The sequence below is a fragment of the Canis lupus genome, chromosome 26 (assembly GCF_011100685.1).
Source record: "Canis lupus familiaris isolate Mischka breed German Shepherd chromosome 26, alternate assembly UU_Cfam_GSD_1.0, whole genome shotgun sequence".
Classification (NCBI taxonomy): Eukaryota; Metazoa; Chordata; class Mammalia; order Carnivora; family Canidae; genus Canis; species Canis lupus.
Window position 1 is genome coordinate 19,460,719 of NC_049247.1, and position 23,919 is coordinate 19,484,637.

General features: G+C 49.0%; 2 protein-coding genes and 1 long non-coding RNA gene across 12 annotated transcripts in view; 2 read left to right on the plus strand and 1 right to left on the minus strand.

Annotated features, from left to right (window-relative positions):
• SGSM1 (small G protein signaling modulator 1) overlaps positions 1–2,310 on the plus strand; it is an 81,288-nt gene extending 78,978 nt beyond the window's left edge. For 3 of the 4 annotated variants that reach the window (XM_038575469.1, XM_038575470.1, XM_038575471.1), the window contains one exon: positions 313–627. In XM_038575469.1, the coding sequence (XP_038431397.1) occupies positions 313–401 (89 nt within the window). In that variant the 3' untranslated portion in view covers positions 402–627. Of the gene's footprint in view, positions 1–312 lie in introns of all 4 variants that reach the window. The other variant, XM_038575468.1, reaches the window with a different exon arrangement.
• A 6,300-nt stretch (positions 2,311–8,610) lies between these two features.
• On the minus strand, positions 8,611–21,921 carry TMEM211 (transmembrane protein 211). Of its 7 annotated transcripts, XM_038575474.1 has the most exons (6): positions 21,059–21,921; positions 20,463–20,554; positions 18,073–18,277; positions 12,338–12,588; positions 11,399–11,537; positions 8,611–9,099 (listed from the first exon to the last, which is right to left on the minus strand). In XM_038575474.1, exons 4-6 carry the CDS (start codon positions 12,536–12,538, stop codon positions 8,837–8,839), a joined length of 603 nt encoding a protein of 200 aa, XP_038431402.1. In that variant the 5' UTR covers positions 12,539–12,588; positions 18,073–18,277; positions 20,463–20,554; positions 21,059–21,921; the 3' UTR covers positions 8,611–8,836. The 7 variants fall into 7 exon arrangements, with proteins under 7 accessions (XP_038431402.1, XP_038431401.1, XP_038431404.1 ...); XM_038575473.1 differs by lacking the exon at positions 18,073–18,277 and having other exon boundaries at positions 12,338–12,591; XM_038575476.1 differs by lacking the exon at positions 18,073–18,277 and having other exon boundaries at positions 20,463–20,549; positions 21,059–21,920.
• LOC119866195 lies at positions 12,923–22,707 on the plus strand. Its single transcript, XR_005379323.1, has 3 exons — positions 12,923–14,059; positions 15,659–15,827; positions 20,443–22,707. It is a non-coding gene; the product is annotated as an uncharacterized LOC119866195 (long non-coding RNA).
• The last annotated feature ends 1,212 nt before the right edge of the window (positions 22,708–23,919 follow it).

The window sequence follows — 23,919 nt, forward strand, 5'->3', positions numbered from 1 at the left end:
CAGTCGTGGTATTTATATAAAGGGGCTGGGAAGACCTAACTTTTTGTAGGTGAACCCACATCCTCTTGTTTGATCTCACAGCAGCCTTGTGAAACAGATACTGTTGTCATCCCCATTTTCCAGATGAGGAGACCAGGGTCCAAAGTGGCAGGACTTCTCCACAGTCTCTGCTTCCAGCACTGCTCTGGGGATGATGCCAGATGATGATGGTGGGAATGCCCCAGCGCCCCCCTGCCCCTATCAAATCTGAGACTGAGGCTTGCGGATGGACACAGCAGGAGGCTCATAAGATCTTGCCTTCTGCTCTTTCAGAAATGGCCGAGCGACACAACACCAAACACATCCTGAAGCTGGCCCGGGACCTCGTGTACAAGGTGCAGACACTGATCGAGAACAAGTGAGGGCCTGCTCACCTGGGCAATGTCAACCGAGCCACCACCCACCCGTCCATCCTGCTTTTCCTCCCGGCCACCCCGGGAGCGAGGTCCTGGTGTCTGTTCATAAGCATGGACTTCTGTGCTAAGAGAACTACCCCAACTTTGGCCACCAGGCAGGTGGGGTCAGGGGGTTGCCCCTTTGGTTCAGCCTTACGTTTTCCTGTTTGACCATACGTTTTCCTGTTTGACCAAAGATTGTCCAAGTCTGGGATTTCTCCCTTGTTGGAATTGGGGTGTGTCAGTGGATGGAGGGAACATTTTCATGAGTGGCCTCCAGAATGGTTGCCTCTCTCTTGTTCTGTCCCAATCCCTCCAAACTGTTTTGTCAGCTGAGACTTAGGGGAGGGAGGTTTTCTGGGGGGGCGGAATTAAGTGTAGGAGAGGCCTGTGGGGCTTACCTCTGTACTCTGAGAAGGGCGTTTGGAGATGTTCCAGAACATGGCTGGAAGGCTGGCTTGGAGCAGTTTCTGCACCCTGGTACCATTGACATTTGGTCTGGGTAATTCTTATTTGAGAGGGGCTATGTGTTGTAGGATGTTGAGCAGCATACCTGGCCTCTACCCGCCAGATGCCAGTAACACCCCCTCCCCAACCCAGTTGAGACAACCCAAAACATTTCCAGATATTGCCAAATATCCCCATTTGAGAACCACTAGCATAGAGGCGGGGCTACAAATATATCTCTCTCCCCACTTTTTCTTTACTCCTTATGTCCTAAGACTTCCTTCTGTTCAGAAAAGGCACAAGGGAGTCCACATCCCTCTTGGGGTCTAGATTCCATTTGTTGTATTCTCTCATTTTTTTCTCCTCCACCTGACCCCAGGAGAGATTTCTTTTCTTCTTTTCAAGAGAGGCCTCCCCTTGGAAGGGCAATGGAGCATGAGAAATGTCTATAGGTGTGAGACAGCTTGAGGATCCTCTTGGTCCTGCCCAGGCACCTCCCACCCCAGGCCGGGCAGAGGGCATGTCCCCTTCTTTGGCTCCTAGGGAAGACCTCACCTCTCCTGCACATTGAGGCTGGTGCTCCAGAAGCTTGGAAGGTGTGTGTTGGTAAAGGCCACTTCTAGAGTGTCCTTCTGATAGAGCAATCCTGCCAATTCTCTTCTGAAGAATGCACGGGAATCGAGAGAAACAGAGTCAGATTGGAATGCTCATCCCCAGCATGGCAGGTAGGGTTTTGGCAAGGTTGGAGACTCAAAGCACATCAAAGTGTTCATAGAAAGGATTCATTAGTCCTCAGTCCTGAGCAAACCAGGAGGGAGAGGAATCCCTGCCTGTGGGCTTGTGAGGGCTCTTCCCTTGGCCCTAGTGCCTTTGCTGCATCCAACCCTCCTAGTCCCTGACATGGGGCCTCTTGAGCAGGACGGACCTAAATGACCCTTGCCTCCAAGGAGTGTGCTCCGTGACAGTTGTATCTCCGCGCTGTGGTCCGTCACCTTCCCAAGATGGGGGGAAAATGTGCGAAAGGCCCCTCCAGATCAAAATTTACCCAGCTGCTCTGCAATTCCTTACAGAGGACATTATTCTAGCAAGATCCGGGTCGTAGACCTTCTGATTCTTATTTATTTTTTTCGACAGAGTAGTCACAAAGTACAGCACACAATCCCTTCTCCGCCTTCTCTCTCATGGTGTTCCAGAGAAGTGTCCATGGTTGTGATTTGGAACAATTCCTATTTATTCAGCTTAATTGTGCTTATTTTGGTCCCCGTATATTGCGTGCATCCTTGTGTCCTGGAATCGAGTGTGTGGGAGTCGTTCTGTCTGTGGAATGCCCTCCTCCTTTTCTCAGTGTTGCCAACATATCTTGTAACTGTTTACTGAAGAGTTGTGTCTATATATGGAGAAAAAATATATAAACAGAGAAATGTGTGAATATGGGTTATTTTTCATTTCTACATTTCAGGAATTTTTTTAATATGAAGGAAGGAAATGTTTGGTTTTAAAGACTGTGTCCTCCCAACCCCACCCCAGTGACCTAGACCCAGAGGGGGACAAAGTCTCATTATAGCTGCCTGGTCTTTCCCCAGGAGGTTTAAGGCAAGTCAAATACTTCTCACTCCCTCGTGTCAGTTAGCTATCAGCATGCATCACGCTGCATGACAAACCACCCCACAACTTAGTGGCCTCACACTGCCATTTACTTAGCTTATGATTCTCTGGGACAGTATGGGCTGGAAGGGTCTCCTGGTCTGTGGTGGACTTGGCCAACGAGGTGACTCTGCTTCTGACAGGTGCTTGACTGTTGGCGGGGAAAGTGGGCCATGTGTCTCTCATCCCCTGGCAGCCCAGCTCAGGCTTGTTTATGTGGCCATGGTGGCACTTTTCAAGACAGCAAGGAGGAGTGTGCAAGGCCTTTTGAGACCTAGGAATTGGCCTGAGGTCCTTTCTGCTACATTCTGTTGCTCAGAGTAAGTCACGTGTCTGAATACAGATTCAAAAGGGGGAGTGGGGGAATCGATTCCACCATTTGGTGGGTGGCTTTGGAAAGAGACATGAAAAAGGAGTATGGATACAGGCACAGAAATAATTGAGGCCATTTTTGCAAATCGTCTACCTGATGCCCCAAGAGGGGTCCCCAGATGGTCAGCCATTTGCCTCGGGGTCATACCTTCAAGTTGGCACCTACAGAGGGAGCTTATCTCTCACCCCTGATGTTCCCATCGACCACCAGCTTATCCCCCTTGACACCCACAAGTTCCCGCTTGTGGCTACCATCTAGAACCCTAGTCATCAAGCAACGGGGACCTCTCGTGGGTGTCCACCCCTAGCAGCCACTAAACATGGCCCAAGGGAAGCAACTAACTTTCAGCTGCAGAAGCAAAACTTGATTTAATCTAATGAGCACCCATGAAAACTTCAGGTTTTATATAGAAAAAGTTAGATTTCCAGGGCTCCTGGGTGGCTCAGTGGTTGAACATCTGCCTTTGGCTCAGGGTGTGATCCCGGGTCCTGGGATGGAGTCCCTCATGGGGCTCCCCACAGGGAACCTGCTTCTCCCTCTGCCTGTGTCTCTGCCTCTCTCTGTGTCTCTCATGAATAAGTAAATAAAATCTTAAAAAAAAAAAAAAAGAAAGAAAGAAAGAAAAAGTTAGATTTCCAAATAAGCCAGCAAAGTAGGGGCAGAGTTTGCAGGTAGCATTGGCAGCCTGGGTGAGCCTAGTCAGAATGTTCTTAGAAGACTGCCAGTAGCGATAAGTCTGAAGCCACACAGCAGCAGGCAGGTGGGGATGTGTCTTTGGCCAACCCAGACAGGGGCTTTCTTAGCAGAAGATCTGCTCCTTCCTGGGGGGTGTTTTGAGAGCAAAGACGGGTCCTGATGTGCTGACCATGCTTTAGAGCCCTGCCCTGTCTCATTTCCCCAACTCCAGCCAGAGCTTGGTACACGTGGCTGTCCTCTTGGAGCACCTCACTATTGCTTGAAGCTAGCTGCCTGCCACCACCAGACCCAGGCAGTGCCAGTCCACTGGTTATGCGTGCACAGATGCCTGGTTACAGGCACCATTGACTTACAGCCATTGATGTATGTTATAGGAAAAGAAATCTTAAGAGAACATTTTTGTTGTGAAGGTTTTCCTAAGTGCGTGCATTTGAGCATAGATAAGTCTTGGATTACTAGGATGACTCAGTGGTTGGGATGGAGAAGTGGTCTTTGTTTCTTTGTTTATAGAACACAGAGTTGTGGCTGGACTCCTGCCATCCTCTTCTCCTAACCTTTCTTGCTTCTTTCTCTTCTCTTCCCCCCCTCCAGCACCCCTCCCCCGCCCCATCCCCAGATTCCCCTCTCTCCTTCTGCCTCATTTCCTTGGAGCTAAGAGCATTTGGATAGTGTCTTGCCCACAGTTTCTACTAGATGATCCTGTTGCTCAGAACAAGCCCCCAGGGTGAAGGCCCTTTGGGCTGTTTTGCTGTTCCTTAATGCCGTGTTCCAGCAACGCTTCATTGGCTTTTCATGGAGAGTTTGCCCTTTGGCTTACAGGGGAGGCCACAAGGCTATTAAGAAGCACTTCTCTGTGCAAAGAGTTTGGGAGGCCCTGACCATCCCATTTTAGGATGCCCGGGAGGCATTTCTGCATCTGGTGTCCTTTTCCTTCTCCCCTCCCCCACCTCCCCTCCCAGGTCTGAGGTCCCAGGAGCCCTGAGGTGGTGGTCAAGGACAGTGGGAAGAAGCTCTTTGAATTTCCACTCTTAAGTCTGGAGGACATCAGACCCATCAACCACTGAGTTTTCTCCCACACTTTTTATTTTTTTTTTTTTTTTATTTCTCCCACACTTTTTTAAAAAAAAGATTATTTATTTATTTGAGAGAGAGAATGAGAACACAAGCAGAGGGAGGGGCAGAGGGAGAAGCAGACTCCCCACTAAGCAGGGAGCCTGACCTGAGCTTGATCCTAGGACCCTGAGATCATGACCTGAACCCAACGCAGATGCTTAACCAACTGAGCCACCCGGGTGCCCCTTCTCCCACATTTTGCAATAGCATTTTCAGCTCAGGTCACCTGCAGCCCACCTTTCTGATTCTGACCATGTCTGTGCACCACCTGCATGATTGGATCTTTACTAGTTTTCTTTAAACCAACTCAGTTTTTAGATTTCTGACTATGGGAAGCCAGTATCATTTACATAAACAGAAGATAATTGTAAAAATAAATATGATTATTTTCCCACAATACTGTTTGCCACCCAAAAAGGCTTTAAGCCTAAATCCCACTCTCTTTGTTGAAAAGAGATGTAGCAAGAGTTTGAGAAAGGGTGTGAAAGACATGCTGGCACCAAATGAGCCTTTCTTTCTGGTGGACATAAAGGACGATTGAAGCAGGAATGGCTTTCTCATCGTGCCAACTAAAATCCTGTACCATATCTCCGTCCACATGTTTGGGGAGTGATGATTTCGGATCCCCGATCTGTCACTTCCTAGCTGTGTGGCCTTGAGCAAAGAACTGTACCTCTCTGAGCCTTTGTTTTCACTTCTGTGAACTGGAGATAATGCCTCCCATTATTCTAGATGCAGGCCTGGCTCCCTTCATTCACTGGGACCCTTTATTCCTCAGCATCTCTGGGGGATGGTTTCCTGGTTGAGACTTCGGTGTCCCTGAATTTCCAGCATCTACCTAGCTCAGGTTCTCTTCTCAGGTGAGTCTTTGAAACCTAAGAGAATATGGCTCCTGGAGGAGAGCTCAGGAGTGGATGAGCCCCCAGCCCTCTTGGGCTGTGACCAAGGAGCACAGCAGTTAGGTGTGGTGAGGCCATCAGTTCTTGGCAGGAGCAAAGCCCACGCTGACGCTGTAGCTGCAGTTCGCAATCTGATTTTGCTGAGTCAGGAAAAAGCTTACAGGTCTCTCTGCTTTCGGCTTTTAAGCCACCAGGCACCCTGAGAGCATGAGTGGAGGACAGGTGGAGAGGAGAGGAGCACAATTTGATCTTTTTGGAGTGCCAACTTACCTGTTGGCTAAATCAAACCTTAGCAGAATTCAAATGACCCACGGGACCATGCAGTTCCCTGGGGATTTTCCATTACATCGGATGTTGTGCAGGAATTCTCTGGTATCTTCTTGGCTTCCTTTGTTAAGAGTGATTTCCAGCCTTTGTAGACACAGGGCTTCTTGAAACAGCGGACTCCCCTTGCTGTGATCAAGAGAAAATAAGACTGAGCAATCCTGTCGTTGGCTGCGATAAAGATGGAGTCTCCCTGTAAATTGTTCTGTGTTAAGGGCTAGAGAACCAGCTCCCTTTGGCATTGCTGAAACAATTCAAAGGGAAAATTAAGGGACTTGGGGGCCATGGAGAGGTTATTACAGGGGACATGTGGGTGTCAGGGGCTGGGGGCTGATTTTGGGCTTTTACTCAGTGGCATCCACTTGCTGCTTTTTGCACTGGAATGCTGCTTGGGTCTCGAGGGGGTCTTATAAGGGAGACTGACTTGCATGGAAGTGTTCCTGCTGATATCAAAACATTGCCTCTGGGTCCTTTTGAGCACCGTGTGATGGCTTCCTAGGATTTCTATTTATTCCATTATTCTATTCCTTTTCTTTTTTCTTTTTTAAAGATTATTTATTTTAGAGAGAGAGTGTGTGTATGCGAGCAAGGGGAGGAGCAGAGGGAGAGAGAGAATCCTCAAGCCGAGTCCCCGGTGAGCATGGAACATGACAGAGCGTGGGGCTCAACCCCAGAACCCTGGGATCATGACCTGAGCCAAAATCAAGAGTCAAGACGCTTAATCAACTGAGCCCCCCAGGAGCCCCTCTATTGCTTTTTTCTTAAAAAGCTGTCAAGTTGTCTTGATTGTTCTTTCTGGAAGAGGAATGCAAGCTGCATTCTCTGCAGTCTGTGTGTTTTCAAGATAATGGAGTCATTTGGGGGATTGCTTATGGATGTTCTTGGTTGAGCATTTATTTATTTATTTAAAAGATTTTATTTTATTTACTCATAAGAGACACACACAGAGAGAGGCAGAGACAGGCAGAGGGGAAGCAGGCTCCCTGAAGGGAGCCCAATGCAGGACTCGACTCTGGATCTTGGGATCATGCCCCGAGCCAAAGGCAGATGCTCAACCGCTGAGCCACCAGGCATCCCTTGGTTGAGCATTTAAAAGCCAAAAGAGAGGGATCCCTGGGTGGCGCAGTGGTTTAGCGCTGCCTTCGGCCCAGGGCATGATCTTGCCAGTCCCGGGATTGAGTCCCACATCAGGCTCCCTGCATGGAGCCTGCTTCTCCCTCTACCTGTGTCTCTGCCTCTCTCTCTCTCTCTTTCTCTTTCTCTCTCTGTCCCTCATGAATAAATAAACAAAATCTTTTTAAAATTTTAAAAAATAAAAATAAAGCCAAAAAGAGTTTGACAAAGATAAGCTAGGTCGGGCAGAGGGTGCAAATCCCGGTTTTATTTTGCCCCCACCATAGAGTCTGACAGACCTGGGTTCAAATCCTAGTCGACTGTGCAGACTTAGGCAAGTGACTGTACCTCTCTGAGCCTCGGTTTTCACATCTATGAACTGGGGATAATAAAGCTACCCTTCAAAAGGAGGCTGGGCATCAGATGTTTTTGCCTACCCAGCATCCTTCCCCCGGTCCAGTACCAGCACCTTCTCCCATCTTCTGCATTACAACCATGGTCTTCTGTGAGACTGCTGATATGCCCCTCCCCCTAGGGGGCACGTGACTCTGTCATGGCCAATCAGATTCCTTCTCTGGGAACAGAGCCATTTACCCTTTTCTTCTGCAGTGGCCAAGCCAGAAGGATGGCAGCCTGGAGCTGCCTGTGACCATGTCTCCTGTGAGTAGGGGAGCAGGCATGGCTGGATCCAGGTGTTCAGATGATGTCCTTAGAGCTCCACCTCTGTCCATGTCAGGGTTCTGCTCTCCTCCATGCTGGCATACACCAGTTCCATGCCCATCTCTGAATCAGTCTCTCCAACCTGGCTTTATTGGATGGAAGAACTCATTTATCCATAATACAGGATAGAGAATTTGCTGAGTGTTATCTCCCAAGGGAAGATTAAGGTGCTGCTCCCAAAGAAGGGCAGTGGGTCGTGATAAGCTAAAGCAATAGATTGACTTCAGCATCCCTGGCAGAGAGAGTGTGTACATGAGGTGGAAGTGTGAAGAGGCCTTCCCTGGGCCCAGGATTTAGTATAGTAGAAGAGGCACAGGGGTTGGGTGTGTGATAAGAAAGAGGCTGAAGAGAGATGGGATCCAGAAGGGCCTCTTGTGCCCCAAGTAACAGTGAAATCCCCACATCAGTAGGACTGTTTGCATGGAGAGATGAGACAGGTCCCCCCATCCCCACCCCAACACAGGCCACACTTTTATACAAACTCTTCTTGTACATATGGGCACTCACTGAATATTTGATTGGAAAATAAATAATTCTCAAATTCTCTAAGAAAAAAGGAGTTAGAAAGATGGAGGGTACAAAAGAGAACATGCACGTGTCTATTGAACAAAGCAGTATTAGAGGGACAGGTTGGACTCAGAATTGTCCCAGGTACTCTTTTATTTCTTTAAATCAACTCTACATCCAACAAGGGGCTTAAACTCACAACCCGGAGATCAAGAGTCACCTGTTCCACTAACTGAGCTGACTGGGCACCCCTGTCCTGGGCATTCTCCTTTTGAGGAATCCTCTTGTGAGGTAGGGATTATAATAATAATAAGCTGAAATTCTTTGAATACAATGGACCTACATGGTACTAAGTGCTTTATTTATACACAGCATCTCAAGTTAATTCTGGTAACAGCCCTTTGAGGTAGACCACCATTTTACAGAATACATGGGAATCCAGAGAGGTGAAGTGATTTGCCTGAGGTGACACAGCAGAGAGGCAGCAGAGGTGAGGTTTGAATGTGGATTTGTAGTGATTTCATACAACTCTAAAGTGGGCTATTTTTGCTCCTCCTGGGAAATTTTTATATGCTCATTTCTGGCATGAGGATGATTTTCTCAGTGTCACCAGAGAAGAGGATGATCCTCCCGTGGACCTTGGTCATGTGGGGCCACCCAATCATAGGCAGGAAGCTGGCCAGGACTGCACTGAGGATGGCAATCACATAGCCCCAGCCCAGCTGGCACTGCCCACCGTGGTACACAGAGGAGGCTCCACAGGCTCCCTTGGCAAATGGAGAGGCCAGGCTGATGGGGAAAACCAGCAGACCCACAATGGTGACAGTGGCTGGAGACAACAGGAAGAAACACCAGTATATTAGTCAAGGGGTTTGGGGCTAACTTCCATCTCAGGACTCACTGATCCACCCTCCTATCTACCCACACATCCATCAATCTATTCACTTATATATTGACTTATCTATCCTTTTATCTACCCATTACTCAATTAGTCTTCCACACAGCTGTCAATCTACTCACCCATCCATGCAACCATATTCTAATCCCCTCATCCCTCTATCCACCCTATCCATTCATTTATCCATCCATCTACCCATCTGCCCACTTAGCCACCTGCATCCTGCCCAACTATCCATCCATCCACCTACTTGACCAACCATCCATCCATCCACACCCACCCATCTATCTAGTCAACCATACATTCATCCACCCACTAAACCACCCATCCATCTATACACTCACTCAACCATCTATCCATCTACTCACCCATCCATTCAGTCATATTCTTATCCTCTCATCTCTTCATCCCTCTATCCACCTATCCATTCACTTATCCATCTACCCATCTGCCCACTTAGACACCTGTACCCTGCTCAACTATCCATCTACCCACCCACCCATCCATCCATCCATCCACCATCCATCCACCTACTCAACCAATCATCCATCTACTAAACCATCCATCCATCCATCCATCCATCCATCCATCCATCCATCCAACCAACCAACCATCTCTTATCCACTAATATAGCCATATATCCATCCATCAGTACCCACCTACCTACATCTGTGCATGCATTCATTCATCAAATCTGTTGCAGGTGCTGTGGTAGGCACTAATGATACTAAGGAAATAAACTATAAACCTCCTCACTTTCAAGGCACTCTCAGTACAGGAGAATCACATGACCCTAGTTTTTCTTGCTGCTCTTACGCCACAATGGTCTACTTACAGTTCCATGAACATGTCTTCCCGACTCATCTCTATGCTTTGGCCCCCAGTGTTCCTATTACCTGAAGTTCCTTCTATATTTAGTCAATTCCCACTCGCACTTCCAGCGTCAGCTCAAGTGATACCTCCTCCAGGAACCCTTCCTTAACATCCTCCACCTTCTTGGAGTTTTTCCTTGCATCTTGCACTCATCCCTATCTCATCAAATATCCATTGAGTTGTAATTGCTTGATTCACCCATCCCCACCAGACACACTGCACAAGCCTAGGAGGACAAGAACTATAGCTCCATCCATTGATTATACAAATATTTAGTGAGTATCTATTATGTGTGAAGCGCCATGCCAGGTGCTGGTGATGTCAAGGCAGACATGTCCTTGCCCTCAAGGAGCTCATGTTGTAATGGAGATAGATTAACAGGTAAGTAAGTGCTGTGAAAAATACAGAGCAAAGAAGAGGCAGGAGAATCTCAGGAGAGGGGGTCGCTTACCTAGAGGTCATGGAAATCCCACCGAGGCAGTGACATTTGAGTAACATAGAGGAGCAAGACATGTAAGATCTGAGAAAAGAGAATCCCAGGCAGGGTGGACAAGTGTGGCGTATATGGGGAACAGAAAGCAGGCCTTGTGGCTGAAGCATGTTGAGCCTGACAGAGTAAGAGGTGAGATTGGCAAGCGAGTGAGGGTTTCATAGGGCATGATGAGGAGTGTGGATTTTACTCGAATGTAACAGGAAGTCACTAGCGGGTAGATAAACCAGTTTGAGTGGCTCAATCTGATTTCAATTTTAACAAGACCTGTTTGGCCAGCGTGGCAGACAGACTCTAGGAGCCAAAGGTGGCAGCAGAGAGACATGTGAGGTGGTTATCACTCTAATCCAGGTAAGAGATGGTGAGGGATTAACTGGATGAGGGTTGCAATCAAGCTCTGAGCTAGACCATCCAGAGCCTCAGTGGGAATAGAGGAAAGCAACCCTTCAGGGGAGTTGCAGCCCTGCAATTTCACAGCTCACCAAGTGGAGCATTGGCTAGATTTCAGCATCTCTCAGCCCTCAACAAGGCCCCTTGTGCAGTACACAACTTGCTCAACTGTGTATGGTAGTCCTGGTAAAGATGATACAAAGTGGATGGATGAGAGAGAAACAAAGGGAGACAGACTATTATACTGGACTGGGTTTAGCTAAGGGCAGGAGAGGGTGATGTTAAGTATGCCATTCCCTCCCCCACCATTTCTGGCTTGCTAAAGGACCAGAAAGTCTTTAATCTGAGGATTTATCTCTGAGATTCAATATAAGAGGCCAGACTCTGCTCACAATTTCATTTGTTTGTTCATTCATTCATCCATTCATTTAATCCACAAACATGTCTGGAATGCTTACTGTATGACAGTGGATTTACCTGCAGCTGCCTGCACCCCTGGCATTGGGCCATTGCCCCTTCTGGGACACAGCCTTTTGGGGGCCAGGGCCCAAGCTAGGAGGAGAACTGCATTGAAGGCCAACAAGAGCCATCCTCCAAGGAGAATTGCAGCTGAGACCTGTCAGGAAGAAAGAGTAGGGAGGGTATTGAGTGGGGCAGGTAGGGGCAGGTGTATGTCACTTGTTTATGCCAGCTACTGAGTCCTCAAAACCCCAAGAGGTCTGTGCTATTTATTATCACCATTTTAAGTATAGACAAGCTGAGGTCCAAGGCAATGGAGTCATTTGCCTCAGGACACACAGCTAATTAAGTTGTAAAGCCAGAATGAAGACCCAGATTTACAATCACCATACCCCACCTTTACTGAGTACCTGCTATATGACAGGATCACCAGGAGAAGCACCTTTTTAATTATCGGTTTTAGAGCCTGTATAATCTTCCCTAGAGGTGTTGGGTTGGGAGTCCTGACCCATCGTTGGTATTGTTGAATTTGGTAATGTGCATCACAACAGAGACTGTCAACACCTTAGCTGTGGTTTTCAAACTTAGCAGCACTTAGAGGATGGCCAGGTTGGTGTGTGCCGATTGTACACTGCCCAACTCTTGGAGATGCATTCGAATCGTCATAGATTTGCATATTGGTTACAGGCGTTTTCCAGCAGATGGCAGTGTAGTGTGCTGAAGAAGGGGAACATTTTCTTAATTTGTAGTAAGATACTCTATGGACTTGGAGCTGCCTTCAGAGTCATCTGGGTGTTTGCTAAAATGCAGATAGCCAGACTCCACTGCACACCTACAGAGTCAGAGGCTCAATGTGGGATAGGCGATAGGGACCAGAACATGACTCCTCTCCCTCTCCCCACCCCCCCGCCCCCTGGTGGATTTGATCGTGGCCCCAAGGCCCTACCCAGGTCTTACCTTCCAGGCAAAGTCAGGAATATCATCCAGGGACCTGAAGGTCCCACAGCTCTGGTTCCAGCTGTCACCCTGAGGCCAGGAGCAGTAGGTGAGGACGCCAAAGGAGAAGGTGTGGGACTGGAACCACGCAGGAGAGATGAGGCCAAGGGCCGAGATGCAGGCTAGGGAAAGTCCCAGGGCTGCCCACACGCTACCCACCATCAGGGAGTTTCGATGACCTAGCCGTCAACAGGCTAGATTAGTGGTGGAGGCTGCTGGGAATGAGAGAGACAGGAGCTATGCAGGTGTTCTCCAGTCAGAAACCTGGTCCTGTGTTCAGACGCCAGGTCCCCAGCCTCCTTTCAGCCTGGCAATGCAACGGGAGGTGTTGCTATCTGGGGAGAGGGTGGGGCTTTTCCCTAACAAGTTCTGAAAGTAGGATAACCCCAGACCTTAGAATAAATGTTAGTGCTTAAAGGGAATTTGAACACTCCCACTCTGCCTGGGACATTGTCATCACGGGTCCAGGCAAGGCTCCTCTCAGGTTTCTTTCTTCCCTCCCTCCCTCCCTCCCTCCCTTCCTTCCTTCCTTCCTTCCTTCCTCCTCCTCCCTCCCTCCCTCCCTCCCTCCCTTCCTCCCTCCCTCCCTTCCTTTCCTTCTCCCTGCCCCCCCACCAAGTCTTGCAGTTGATGAGCTGCTTTTTCAAAATCACACACAGATGCTGTTTCCAGCAGCCACCCTGCCTGTTAGCCCACTCCTGCCAATCACTGACCACTGTAATTATTTAATTGTATCTTTTTGTTTGGAGGTATTGTTGCAAAATGGGTATCCTTCAGCATATGTGTATTTTCTCATTTATGTAAATAACATTATTTCATATGTTGCATTTTGCTTCCTATTTTGGGCACCAGGTGTAATGTTTTTAGGGTTGATCCACATTGCCATGTATATACCTATTCTATTTAACTTTGTGCTTCCCAGTGGCAGACCCTAAGACAAGGGTTTGGGTGCAAGGCAGTTTACTTGGGTGGTGGTCCCGTGGAGGAGGAAGTGGGATGGGCTGAGAACGAATGAAGCCAGTTAAATGTGTTATGAAGCCACCCTGTCCCAAGGGAGGTTCTGAGAGATGGGGTATACCTGGCACCTTAGAGTTACCACTCCCCAGGGTGTAGGGAGGTGTGGTCTTTACATACCAATTCCTGCCAGCTATTGGTTGAGGGCTGCCCCCAGCACTGGGTGACAGCACTGTGTGCCTGTGTGTGTGTGTGCACGTATGTGTTGGGGGGTGGGCGCGCAAATGGCAAATGCAGCAGATGGAAGCTCACTGCTGTGTGGAGACATGATGCCGTGGAGGGAGACGGAGCCGGCCCTGACTGGAACTGCCACACCATTGCCTCCAACCGCTGCCTCCACCTGCTGCATGCCATTCCCTCTGCATCTCGCCAGCTCCAGCCCTTTGCCACAGGCAGCTGTGCCATGAACATCTGCATGTGCAGACTTGTGCCAGAACTTTGGGGGGTGTACACTTTGGAACACACTTGCTATCTCAGATGGCATGTCTGTTTCCTCTGAGTGAGAATCCCTGGATGGCTGCACCTATTCTATAGTCTCTGCCTCCATGCTGATGGTACCTGTGGGCCTGCGTGCCCATTCATCTCAGTCTCCTCCCACTTTACAGATGGCAAAGGAGAGGCCCAGAGAGGGGAATAGATGCCCCCAGACTGACTCAGGCAGCAGTGCAGGTGGGTGACTTGGGTGCGGGGTGCCATCCACACACCGTGCCAGGCAATTAATACACATCATACAGCTCCTATGCTTCTTGACTCTCCGACCACAAGCCCAGAGGGCTGCAATGAGCTCGTCTTTGTTGACTGGAGGGGAGCCCACTTGTGTGGCCTGTGTGTCTTCGAGGTGCGGGTGGGTGCTATGACCTCATCTTTGACAAGGGAGGATACTGAAGCTCAGAGAGGTGTGGGCCACTCGACCCAAGGACACAGTTAGTAGGGGTAAGCCAGAGATGCTTGCCCAGACCTCATGAGTCGGCCGCTGTCCTTCTGGAGAGCCTCAGCGTAATAGTTATGCACATAGTTAGTGTGCATCGTCCCCCTGCTGTGGGCCAGGCACTGATCTGGGTGGCTCCTTGGAGAAGTGAGGGGGGTTCAATTTCTGGCTCTCATATTTATTGGCTGTGTGACCTTGGGCCAGGCACTTACCCTCTCTGGGCCTCCAATCCTTCATCTGTAAAACAAGCTTGAGTCTAGTACTTATCTCAGCAGGTGTTGGGAAGATTAAATGAGAAAACGTATAGAAGGTACTTTGTGGAGTGCCTGCACCCAGGAGGCCCTCAATAAATGGTCGTGATGATGCTGGTGGTGCCGGTGATGCTAATGTGATGGCGATCCTGTGGTGGCAGCGACTATTTGCAGTAGTATGAGTATTATCCATAGCTGTTGTCTTGTTGCTCATCTCAGAGGGGATTAGCAGATACTTCAAAGAGATAAAAAACAAATGGAGACCCATATTGCTCATGTGACTTGCCCGAGATCTCCTGGCAAATCTGGAGAAAACTGAAATCTGCACCAAGACTCTAGTCCCCAGCTGAGTGAAGTCAGTCAGTCGGAGAACGACAAACATTATATGTTCTCATTCATTTGGGGAATATAAATAATAGTGAAAGGGAATATAAGGGAAGGGAGAAGAAATGGGTGGGAAATATCAGAAAGGGAGACAGAACGTAAAGACTGCTAACTCTGGGAAACGAACTAGGGGTGGTAGAAGGGGAGGAGGGCGGGGGGTGGGGAGTGAATGGGTGACGGGCACTGGGGGTTATTCTGTATGTTGGTAAATTGGACACCAATAAAAAATAAATTAAAAAAAAAAGAAAGAAAAGAAGAAAAAAAAAGACTCTAGTCCCCAGACTGATAAGCAGAGACACCTTCTCCTTTCCTGATGACATCCCTCCAACTCCTGTTCCCTAGTGTCGGTCCCCTTGGCTTGCTCTCAAAGAGGGAGGGGGCAGGTGGTGGGGGAAGACGGGGAAGGAAGGGAAGGGTGTCCACGATGGAGGGAGAGCTGGGAATTGCCCACGAGGGCAGGGATGGTGAGGTGAGGGGGGCACAAACCCCTCCAAGGGGAAGGCAATACCCTGCTTCAACCACTGAGCTCAGACACCCACTATGACACCCTCGGTGACCCCTCTGCCCCTCCTGGGAGGATTGGGCATACCTACCCTTCCCTCCATCTCCCTCAGCCCCTCCGACACATTCATCAACAAACACAGTTTATGAGCTAGCCTAGCACTGCAAGGGCTTCCATAGAATAACTGTGCTGCTGTTTTACAGAGGAAGGTTGTGGGATGCCATGGTGCCTCAGATGGTCCTTGGAGAATATTCAGGGTGGCACCTGCACCTGCCTTAAATGTCACTAACATCATAAAGTGCCGAAGTTACTAAGTTTTCAGTTTTCCTTCATTTACTTCTCTTTACGTTAAGAAGAAAATGCCTGTTTGAGGTAATCAGTCTTAAATACCTTTCAAACATGTTAACCTCTCCTTCATTCATTTATTTATTTATTTATTTATTTATTTATTTATTTATTTATTTATTTATTTATTTATTTATTTTTATAAGATTTTATTTAGAGAGCATGCACTCTTGTGAGTAAGGGGAGGGGGGAGAGGGAGAGAGGGAACCCCAAGCAGACTCCTCACTGAGTGCAGAGCCCCATATGGGGTTCGATCTCGTGACCCTGAACTCACGACCCTGAGATCATGACCTGAGTTGAAACCAGGGGTCAGATGCTCAGCCAACTGAGCCACGCAGGCACCTCCAACCTCCCCCTTTTAAAAATGATGGGGAGTCTTGAACAGGCAACAAAGTCAAGTGAGAATTCGGGAATGTGGCTGGAGTTTCATTTATTTATTTATTTATTTATTTATTTATTTATTTATTTATTTATTTATTTATATTTTTTTAGTTTCCTTATATTTTTTTGTGGTTTTGTTCTATGTTTTGTTGTGATGCTGGTCGTCCAATTAGAAGTGAAATGTATTGGGACGCCTGGGTGGCTCAGCGGTTTAGTGCCTGCCTTCGGCCCAAGTCATGATCCTGGGGTCCTGGGATCGAGTCCTGCATCGGGCTCCCTGTAGGGAGCCTGCTTCTCCCTCTGCTTATGTCTCTGCCTCTCTCTATCTGTCTCTATGAATAAATAAATTAAATCCTCTAAAAAAAAAGTGAAATGTATTTTAATGAAAACCTGAGTTAATTTAAAGCCCAGTCGTATCTACATAATAATAGAGGTGGCTGGACCAGGAGGCCAAGGGGGAAGGCGGTTAGCTGATAGCCAGCACTGCTGTTGGTGACCAGAAGTGAGGCCCAGGAAGGCTGAGCCAGCTCACGGGCACCCAGGGTCAAAAGGGGCTGAGCTGCCAACCAAGCCAAGGGCACCCACACAGACTTCCCAGGGCCGGTGCTTTTCAACCTTGGACTTCACTTTGGGACTCTAAGTCTGGCTTAGCACTTTAAACATGGCAGGAGTCTTGGGAAGCTGGCCATTCACTCTACCACTTCCAAGCTGTGTGACCTGGGACAAGTCGCTCCATTGCTCTGGGCCTCAGTTTCTCCACCTGTGAAAGCAGACTGGACATCCCAGAGGAGAGCGGGCATTGGGCTTAATCCTTGAGCAGAGTGATGTAGAAAGACGCAGATGGACCATATCTTCCCCTTCCCAACACTGTGATCTTCAGGAAGTCTCCTTACCTCCTTGGGTAAGGGGCTGGAGTTTATTGAGAAGGTTCAAGGCGATAGAATGCATATGTGTGTCTTACGGGGGTGCAGAGACAAGCCCCAGCAGGGAGGTCAGGTTTATAATGCAGACTTTTTATTCCAAGGATTAGAAAAACCTAGTGGCTGCTAGTCAACAGGTGAAATGCAGCCCCGAGTGGTTGAGGATGGATTTTTTTTTTTTATTCTTACACCAAAATCAGCCTCTCCTGGGGGTTTGGCAGGATCCTGAGGGGTGTAATTCCAGCCAGGAAGCTGGGGAGCCCAGAGCCAACTGAGGCCCATGATTTTGCCTCTTTCTGGCTGCCCCTATGACTCTCCAGACGTTTCTGACCTTGAAAGGCGTTTTGTTCTCCAGATAATGTGCTCAATGTCACCTGGGAAAATCACGCTGACCGTCCAGGTGCCCAGAAACCTAAATGAGGCATTATAACCTGAAACCACATCCGGGAGGCTCCAATTAGTTGGAATCCACCTAAGGAAAGCTTGAAAGGGACTGAATCTTTTCTCCTCTAGCTCAGCAGTTAACTGTTGATGGCAGTCCACGTTTCTCGAGCACTCACCAGGCCCCATTCGAAACACTTGTAGTGCCTTGGTTCATTTAAGCCTCCCAGCCACTCCGTGGCAGGTGCTCTTATCAGAGTCCCCATTTTTGCAGAAGATGAAGGCTCAGGATGTAAGCGGTAAACCAGAAAGTAAGTGATTAAGGAGGCTCTCAGACTCAGGCAATTGGGCTTCCGACTCTGTGCCCTGAGCCCAAAGGGTTATTAAAACGTTGGTTTAAAAGTCAGATACAGGAATGCCTGGGTGGCTTAGCGGTTGAGCATTGGCCTTCGGCTCAGGTTGTGATCCCGGGGTTCCGGGATCGAGTCCCACACTGGGCTCCCCACAAGGAGCCTGCTTCTCCCTCAGCCTGTGTCTCTGCCTCTGTATGTCTCTCACGAATAAATAAAATATTAAAAAAAAATACATACGCAGCAGCTTCCTGGGCTGTCCATGGTTAGGCCTGGGGCAACCCTCCCACCTGAGCTGGCCAGGGAGCATGCATGGTCCCAGAGTAGCCATAGTTAGCCACGGCAGGCAGACCGATGGGACTTGGGGACCGAGAGGTGGCTGCTAGGGCCTTGGTATGTCCCCAGAGCTACGTCCCTTTCTTTTTCCTGGCTTCCATGTCCTTATCTGTTAACCAAAGGGACTGATCAGTCATTCATTCAATCTACATGTGCCCAGCCCTATGTGACCCTTATGGATACAGCATTGAACAGAACATAGTCCATGCCCTCTAGGAGCTTAGGGTTTTATGGGCAAGACGGACAAGCAATATGGAACAATATGCCCTGGCCATCCATCCATCCATCCATCCATCCATCCATCCATCCATCCATCTATTCAACAAACATTTATTGAGTATCTGTTACATTCCAGGAGGTGTTCTAGGTGTTGCAGATTTAGCAGTGAGGAAAACAGACAAAACTGCTGTCATCACAGAGTTTATACTCTAGTAGAAGAAAAGTAAGACAATAAGGATACAAACAAGTTAGTATATAAGATGCCATATGTTAATAACATGTCATAAAGAAAAATGAAGAAGGAAGGGAGATGCTGAATGATTGGAGAGGTCATGTTAAGCCATGAGAAGGTGACCTTTGGGGAACAGCTGAAGGAGGAAGCCATATGGATTTGTGGGGGAGGAATGTTCCAGGCAGAGAGGGAGGTGCAGGTGCAAAGGCCCAGTGGTGAGCATGTGTTTGGCAAGTTTCAGGAAGGAAAGAGCCTGGGGGGCCTGGTTGGCAGTGAAGATCTTTGGCTTTTAATTTCTGAGTGAGATGCAGAGTCTGCAGATAGGCCTGAGCTAGACTGTGATGACCTATCTTGTGTTTTCAAAAGATCACTCTGGGGGCACCTGGGTAGCTCAGTCCGTTAAGGATCCAACTCTTAATTTCAGCTCAGGTCATGATCTCAGGGTTGTGAGACCGGGCCCTTCCTCAGGCTCCATGCTGGGTGTGGAGCCTGCTGGACACTCCCTCCCTCTCTGTCCCTCCCCCGTCCCTCTCTCCTTCTCTAAAAAATATAAATCAGCTAAATAAGTAAATCAAATAAAAAGATCACTCAGGCTGCTGGATGGAGAACCAGGTAGAGGGAGAAGGAAGGAGAAGGAGTCAGCAACTTTAGTCCATCAGATGAGACACAATCAGATAGATGGGCTGAGAGGGAGGGAAGGGGATTTATCTAACATAAATCCAAAGGAACAGTTTGGATTTATGTTAGATGTCATAGGTCAAGTCAACCGGATTTGCTTATAGATTAGACACAGAGTGTGAGGATGCTTTTTCCCTTGGTCCCTGGGATGGGGGAGCTGCCATTGCTGATTTGGGGAAGCTCTGGGAGGAGCAGGTTTGCTAGGAGAGGGAGAGATATCTGAATGTGATGTGGCCTAAGTGAAGTATCGGATGTGCATTTTGCCAACCCACCAATCAACAGATGCCTGTAGGCACAGCTCTGGGCCAAGGGAAAGCCCAGGGCGATGTTAGGCACAAGCACCGAGGAAGGGCAGGGGGCAGGTGACGTCCAGGCTGAAATCTGATGGGCCAGTTGGGACTGCAGAGGACCTTGACTTGCACCCCTTTCTCTTTCTCCCAGCTCCGCAGCCAGCTAAGCCAGATTTCTGCTTCTTGTCTAGGCTCTGTTACAGATTGGCGTAGGGGATTGGTCTAGGGAAACTATGCAATGTCGTGGCTCAGAGCCTCAGGTTCCCATTGGAATGGGCTGCCTGTGTGGGGGCCCTCCAAATCCATAGGTTGAAATCCTAACCCCACCAGGTCATGGTATTAGGAGGTAGGCCTTTGGGAGGTGAGGTCCTGAGGGTGGAGCCTCCAGGAATGGGATCAGTGCCCTTATAAAAGAGACCCCAGGGGGGTCCCTCACCCCTTCCGCCATGCAAGGACACAGAGAGAAGAAAGCTGTGTATCTTCTAGCAGGTGGACCCACACCAGACACCAAATCTGCCTGCGTCTTGATTTTGGAATTCCCAGCCTCCAGAACTGGGGGAAATAAACGTTTGTGGTTTATAAGCCACTCAATCTGTGGTGCTTTGTGACAGCCGCCCGCGCAGACTAAGACACCCACCTCACAAAAGCATGGCCATGTTCTAGGCCAATGGGACTTAACTTAGGGAGGGGACACATTCCTTTGAAAATATGATTTAAAACTATAGACGCATTCCCCATGCAGGCTTGCACACACACACACACACACACACACACGTTATTTCAGGGGTTCACAGACTCTCGAAGTTTACTATGGCCATGGCCCCTGGACAATACTTTCTTCTCTCCCCCCTTCAGATTCTTCCCTCCAGACTCACCACACTTCAGGTCTGGAGCTCCCAGTGTGGCCTCTTCTGCTCAGGCTCCAGCTTTGGATAGAAGTCTATGACCTTGTAAAATGTCTCCTTCCCTTTGAAGGAAGCATTCAGGTTGGTGAATAAAGCCCAGGTGGGTGATAAGCTGGTCGGAGGTGTGCGTGTATGTGTGCGCGTTCCTTCCCAGTTCCTTAAATCAACAGCCTTTCACTCTGGGCTGCTGGATGGGCTGAGCAAAGAGGGAAAAGCCAGCCCCAAATCAGAATGGGGTAACGGTATGGTGTTTCCTGGGTAGGAGGAAGGCATGAATGGGGATTAACTGATCTATGGTTAAACACCAGTTATTGAAATTCTTGGCACTGTGCTCTCCTTTCTGCCTTGGTAATTCCAGTCCAGGGAATTACATATTTCCCTGGGGCATGAGGATCTTCTCTATAGGCTGTGAATTTCCAGAAAGTGGGCACTGAATCTGAAAATCTTTATCCTTAGCATCTGGCACAAGACTTGGCACAGAGTAGGTGCTTGTCTTGTCTTTTGCTGTAAGTGATGGAAGTGCAACTCCAACCGGCACCAGCAAAATGAGAAATTCATTAACTTACCTAACTAAAAATTCTATGGAACAGCTTCAGGCACAGCTGGATCCAGGTGAACAAGCAGTATCTTCGGGACCTCTCTTTCCTCTCATCTCTCAGTTCTGTTTTCTGCTGGGTTGGCTTCACTCGCAGCAGGTTCTCTCACAGTATTGCCTCTGGCTGACCTTCTGAGGCCAAAGGGAAGCAATCCAAGAAAAGAAAGCTTCTCTTTGCACGTAATTGCTACGAATGTTATGAGGAACTCTCAAGGGACAAGTCCAGGTCACATGCCCACCCACGAACCAATCATTGTGGCCAGGAAGATGGGATGTTCTGATTGGCCAGACCTAAGTCCTCTGCCCTAGGGCTGGGGGTAGAGCGTGGGGGGCTGGGAATAGGGTAGGCAGGTCACAAGGTTCACCCCACTGGAACTACATGGACTAAGGGCAGTGGATGGGGCGGTTTCCAGGAGGAATACCGAGGTTAGCAGAGGATGGGGGATGGATGTGGGGCAGATGAAAACAAGAGACATCGCTCTAATGACCTGAAAGCTGCCATGACAAGAGAGCTCGCACTGGTGCTGGAGGAAGCAGGAGGGCCCAAGAAGTTAAGTGCAGGAAACGTGAGGCCTGAGGCTGATGCACAAGTCTCAGCTCTCCCACCTGCACTTAGTGTGACCTTAGGGCAACTCGGCCTCTCTAGACCTCAGTTTCTTTACCTGTAAAATGGGGGCATGTGGCATAGATTATTGCTGGGGACTTTTACAGTCCTTCAGTCATCCAATTCTTCGTGTTTCTTTCAATCAATATTTGTCAAGGGGCTTTGGAGTTATTCCAAGCTGGATCTGAATCCCAGTTCTGATGTTTACTCGCGGCATCAGGCTTGACAGATGCACCTTTTCAGATGTGCTCAGCTCCGTCCTTCCCAGCCACCCAGCTGCACTGGCTGCTCTCCAGCCTCGGCTCACCGCCCCCCCCCCCCCCCGCCCCACTGCAAGTGGCCCCGGGTCCACAGCTACAGTCACTGGGCCAGCTCAGCCTGCAGTAACGTGGCCCGAGGGCCGGACCTTGCCTCCCCAGATCCCCAGCTGTCATCCCAGCTGACATGACCAGACCCTTGGCGGCAGGGGCCGAGGGGCTCTGGTGCCTCCTCTTCCAGACTCAGGTAAAGCTCTACCTGAGAAGGAACTGGCTTCTCTCCTGGCTGTGGGGAGACGCAGGTAACACAACCCAGAAGCAAGAAACAGTTGGGACCCAACCGTGACACACAGCAGACGGGAGCTGGGATGCCAGTAGAGGAAGTTCTTGCCTTTCATCCCTGCGGTACTGCCCGCGGCTTCCCTGGAGATGCCCGAGTGCTGCAACTCCTGGCCGTGTTTCGGGAGAAGCTGTGGCCCACCCAGTAAGGCATGTGCTGTGTTTGCTTGCTTCTCTCCCTGCCTTAGAGTCCCTTTGGGCTGCGATTCCATCCCCAATAAAACATCAGCAAGTAACTTTTGTCTCAGGCTCTGTTTTCTAGGGAACTCAGACTAAGATACTATGGCTGCGTGACCTCAAGCAATTTACTTAACCTCTCTGAGCTTCAGATGCCGAGTGTGTAAAAGGTAGATAATGAAAGAGAATCTCTTATAGGATGCTTGTGGCACTTAATAAGACAGTGCAGGAGAAGTACTTGGTTCAACAAATGCTAGTTTTCATTAGCATTGTTGCTGGGAGCCGGGTGGTGGATCATGTCATGGGAAACCAGTTATTCTCAGCATTGAGTTCCATGGATATTTATTATCAACTTTGTGCTAGTCTCTGCTCCCAAGGAACTCACAGTCTAGAAAGTAAGGCAGGGAAGTAACTGGGCACAGCAGCGTGTGACTAGTGCTTTAGTGGTAGGGGAAGGACTCAGAGGCTGCAGTATGGTAGTCAGGGATGGTAATCAGAGGTGGCTTCTCAGAGGAGGTGATGTTGACAATCTGAAGGATATGTAGTTGGTACAGATGGGCAGGTGAAGGGTGAAGTGTTCCAGACAGAGGGCATGGCATGGGCAAAAGCCTGGTGGTAAGGGAAAACATTTCAAGGAATATACTGGCCCTCACCCTCAAGGAACAGGGAAATTACAAGACAAACAAAATGGGTAAGTGTGCGCAAATGAAAATGCACGAATACGGTCTTTGCCAAAGAGCGTATGGGTTATAGAATGATACTGCTCGATGGTAGCCGTCACATGTGGCTATTTAGATTTAAATTAATTGAAATTAAATAAAATTTAAAATCAGTTCCTTGGTCCCACTGGCTGCATTTCAAGTGCTCAGGAGTCAACTGTGGCTAATGTTGGACAGTATACATATAAAACGTCTCCATCATTGCAAGAAGTTCTATTGGGTAGAGCTGCCAAATCAGGACAGACTTCCCGGAGGAGGGGGCAGGTCACAGAGAAGGGGTTCTGGGAAAGTCCCTGGGTGGCATAGTCCTCTATCCCCAGGAAGAAAAAAAGCCAGAGCTGGGGGGCGGAGGTGGGAGTATCGGCTCTGGGAACTACATACAACCTGACACCTCTCTGGTCGGGGTATAATCTCTGGGTGTGTGCTGGCTGGCAGCCTGTCACCTGGATGGGAGGACACAGCAGGGGGAATCCACTGAGGGGCTGAACCAGGAAGTCCTCCCTCTCGCGAGGCCAGGAGCACTCCGACAGTTGTATTTTGGCACTTCTGGGATTCCCTCAAAGCTTGAAAGAGTCAGAAGAGCTGACGCTGGATGGGGGCTTGGTGTCTCTTGGGGCAAAGATTTGTTCAGAGCTGGGGCTGTGCCTGGGTTTGGGTGTTCTGCAGGTGGTGGCAGGTGGAGGACTGCCTTCTCCCCTCTGGTGCTTCCATCCTGGGATAGAGAGGGGATGCCCTA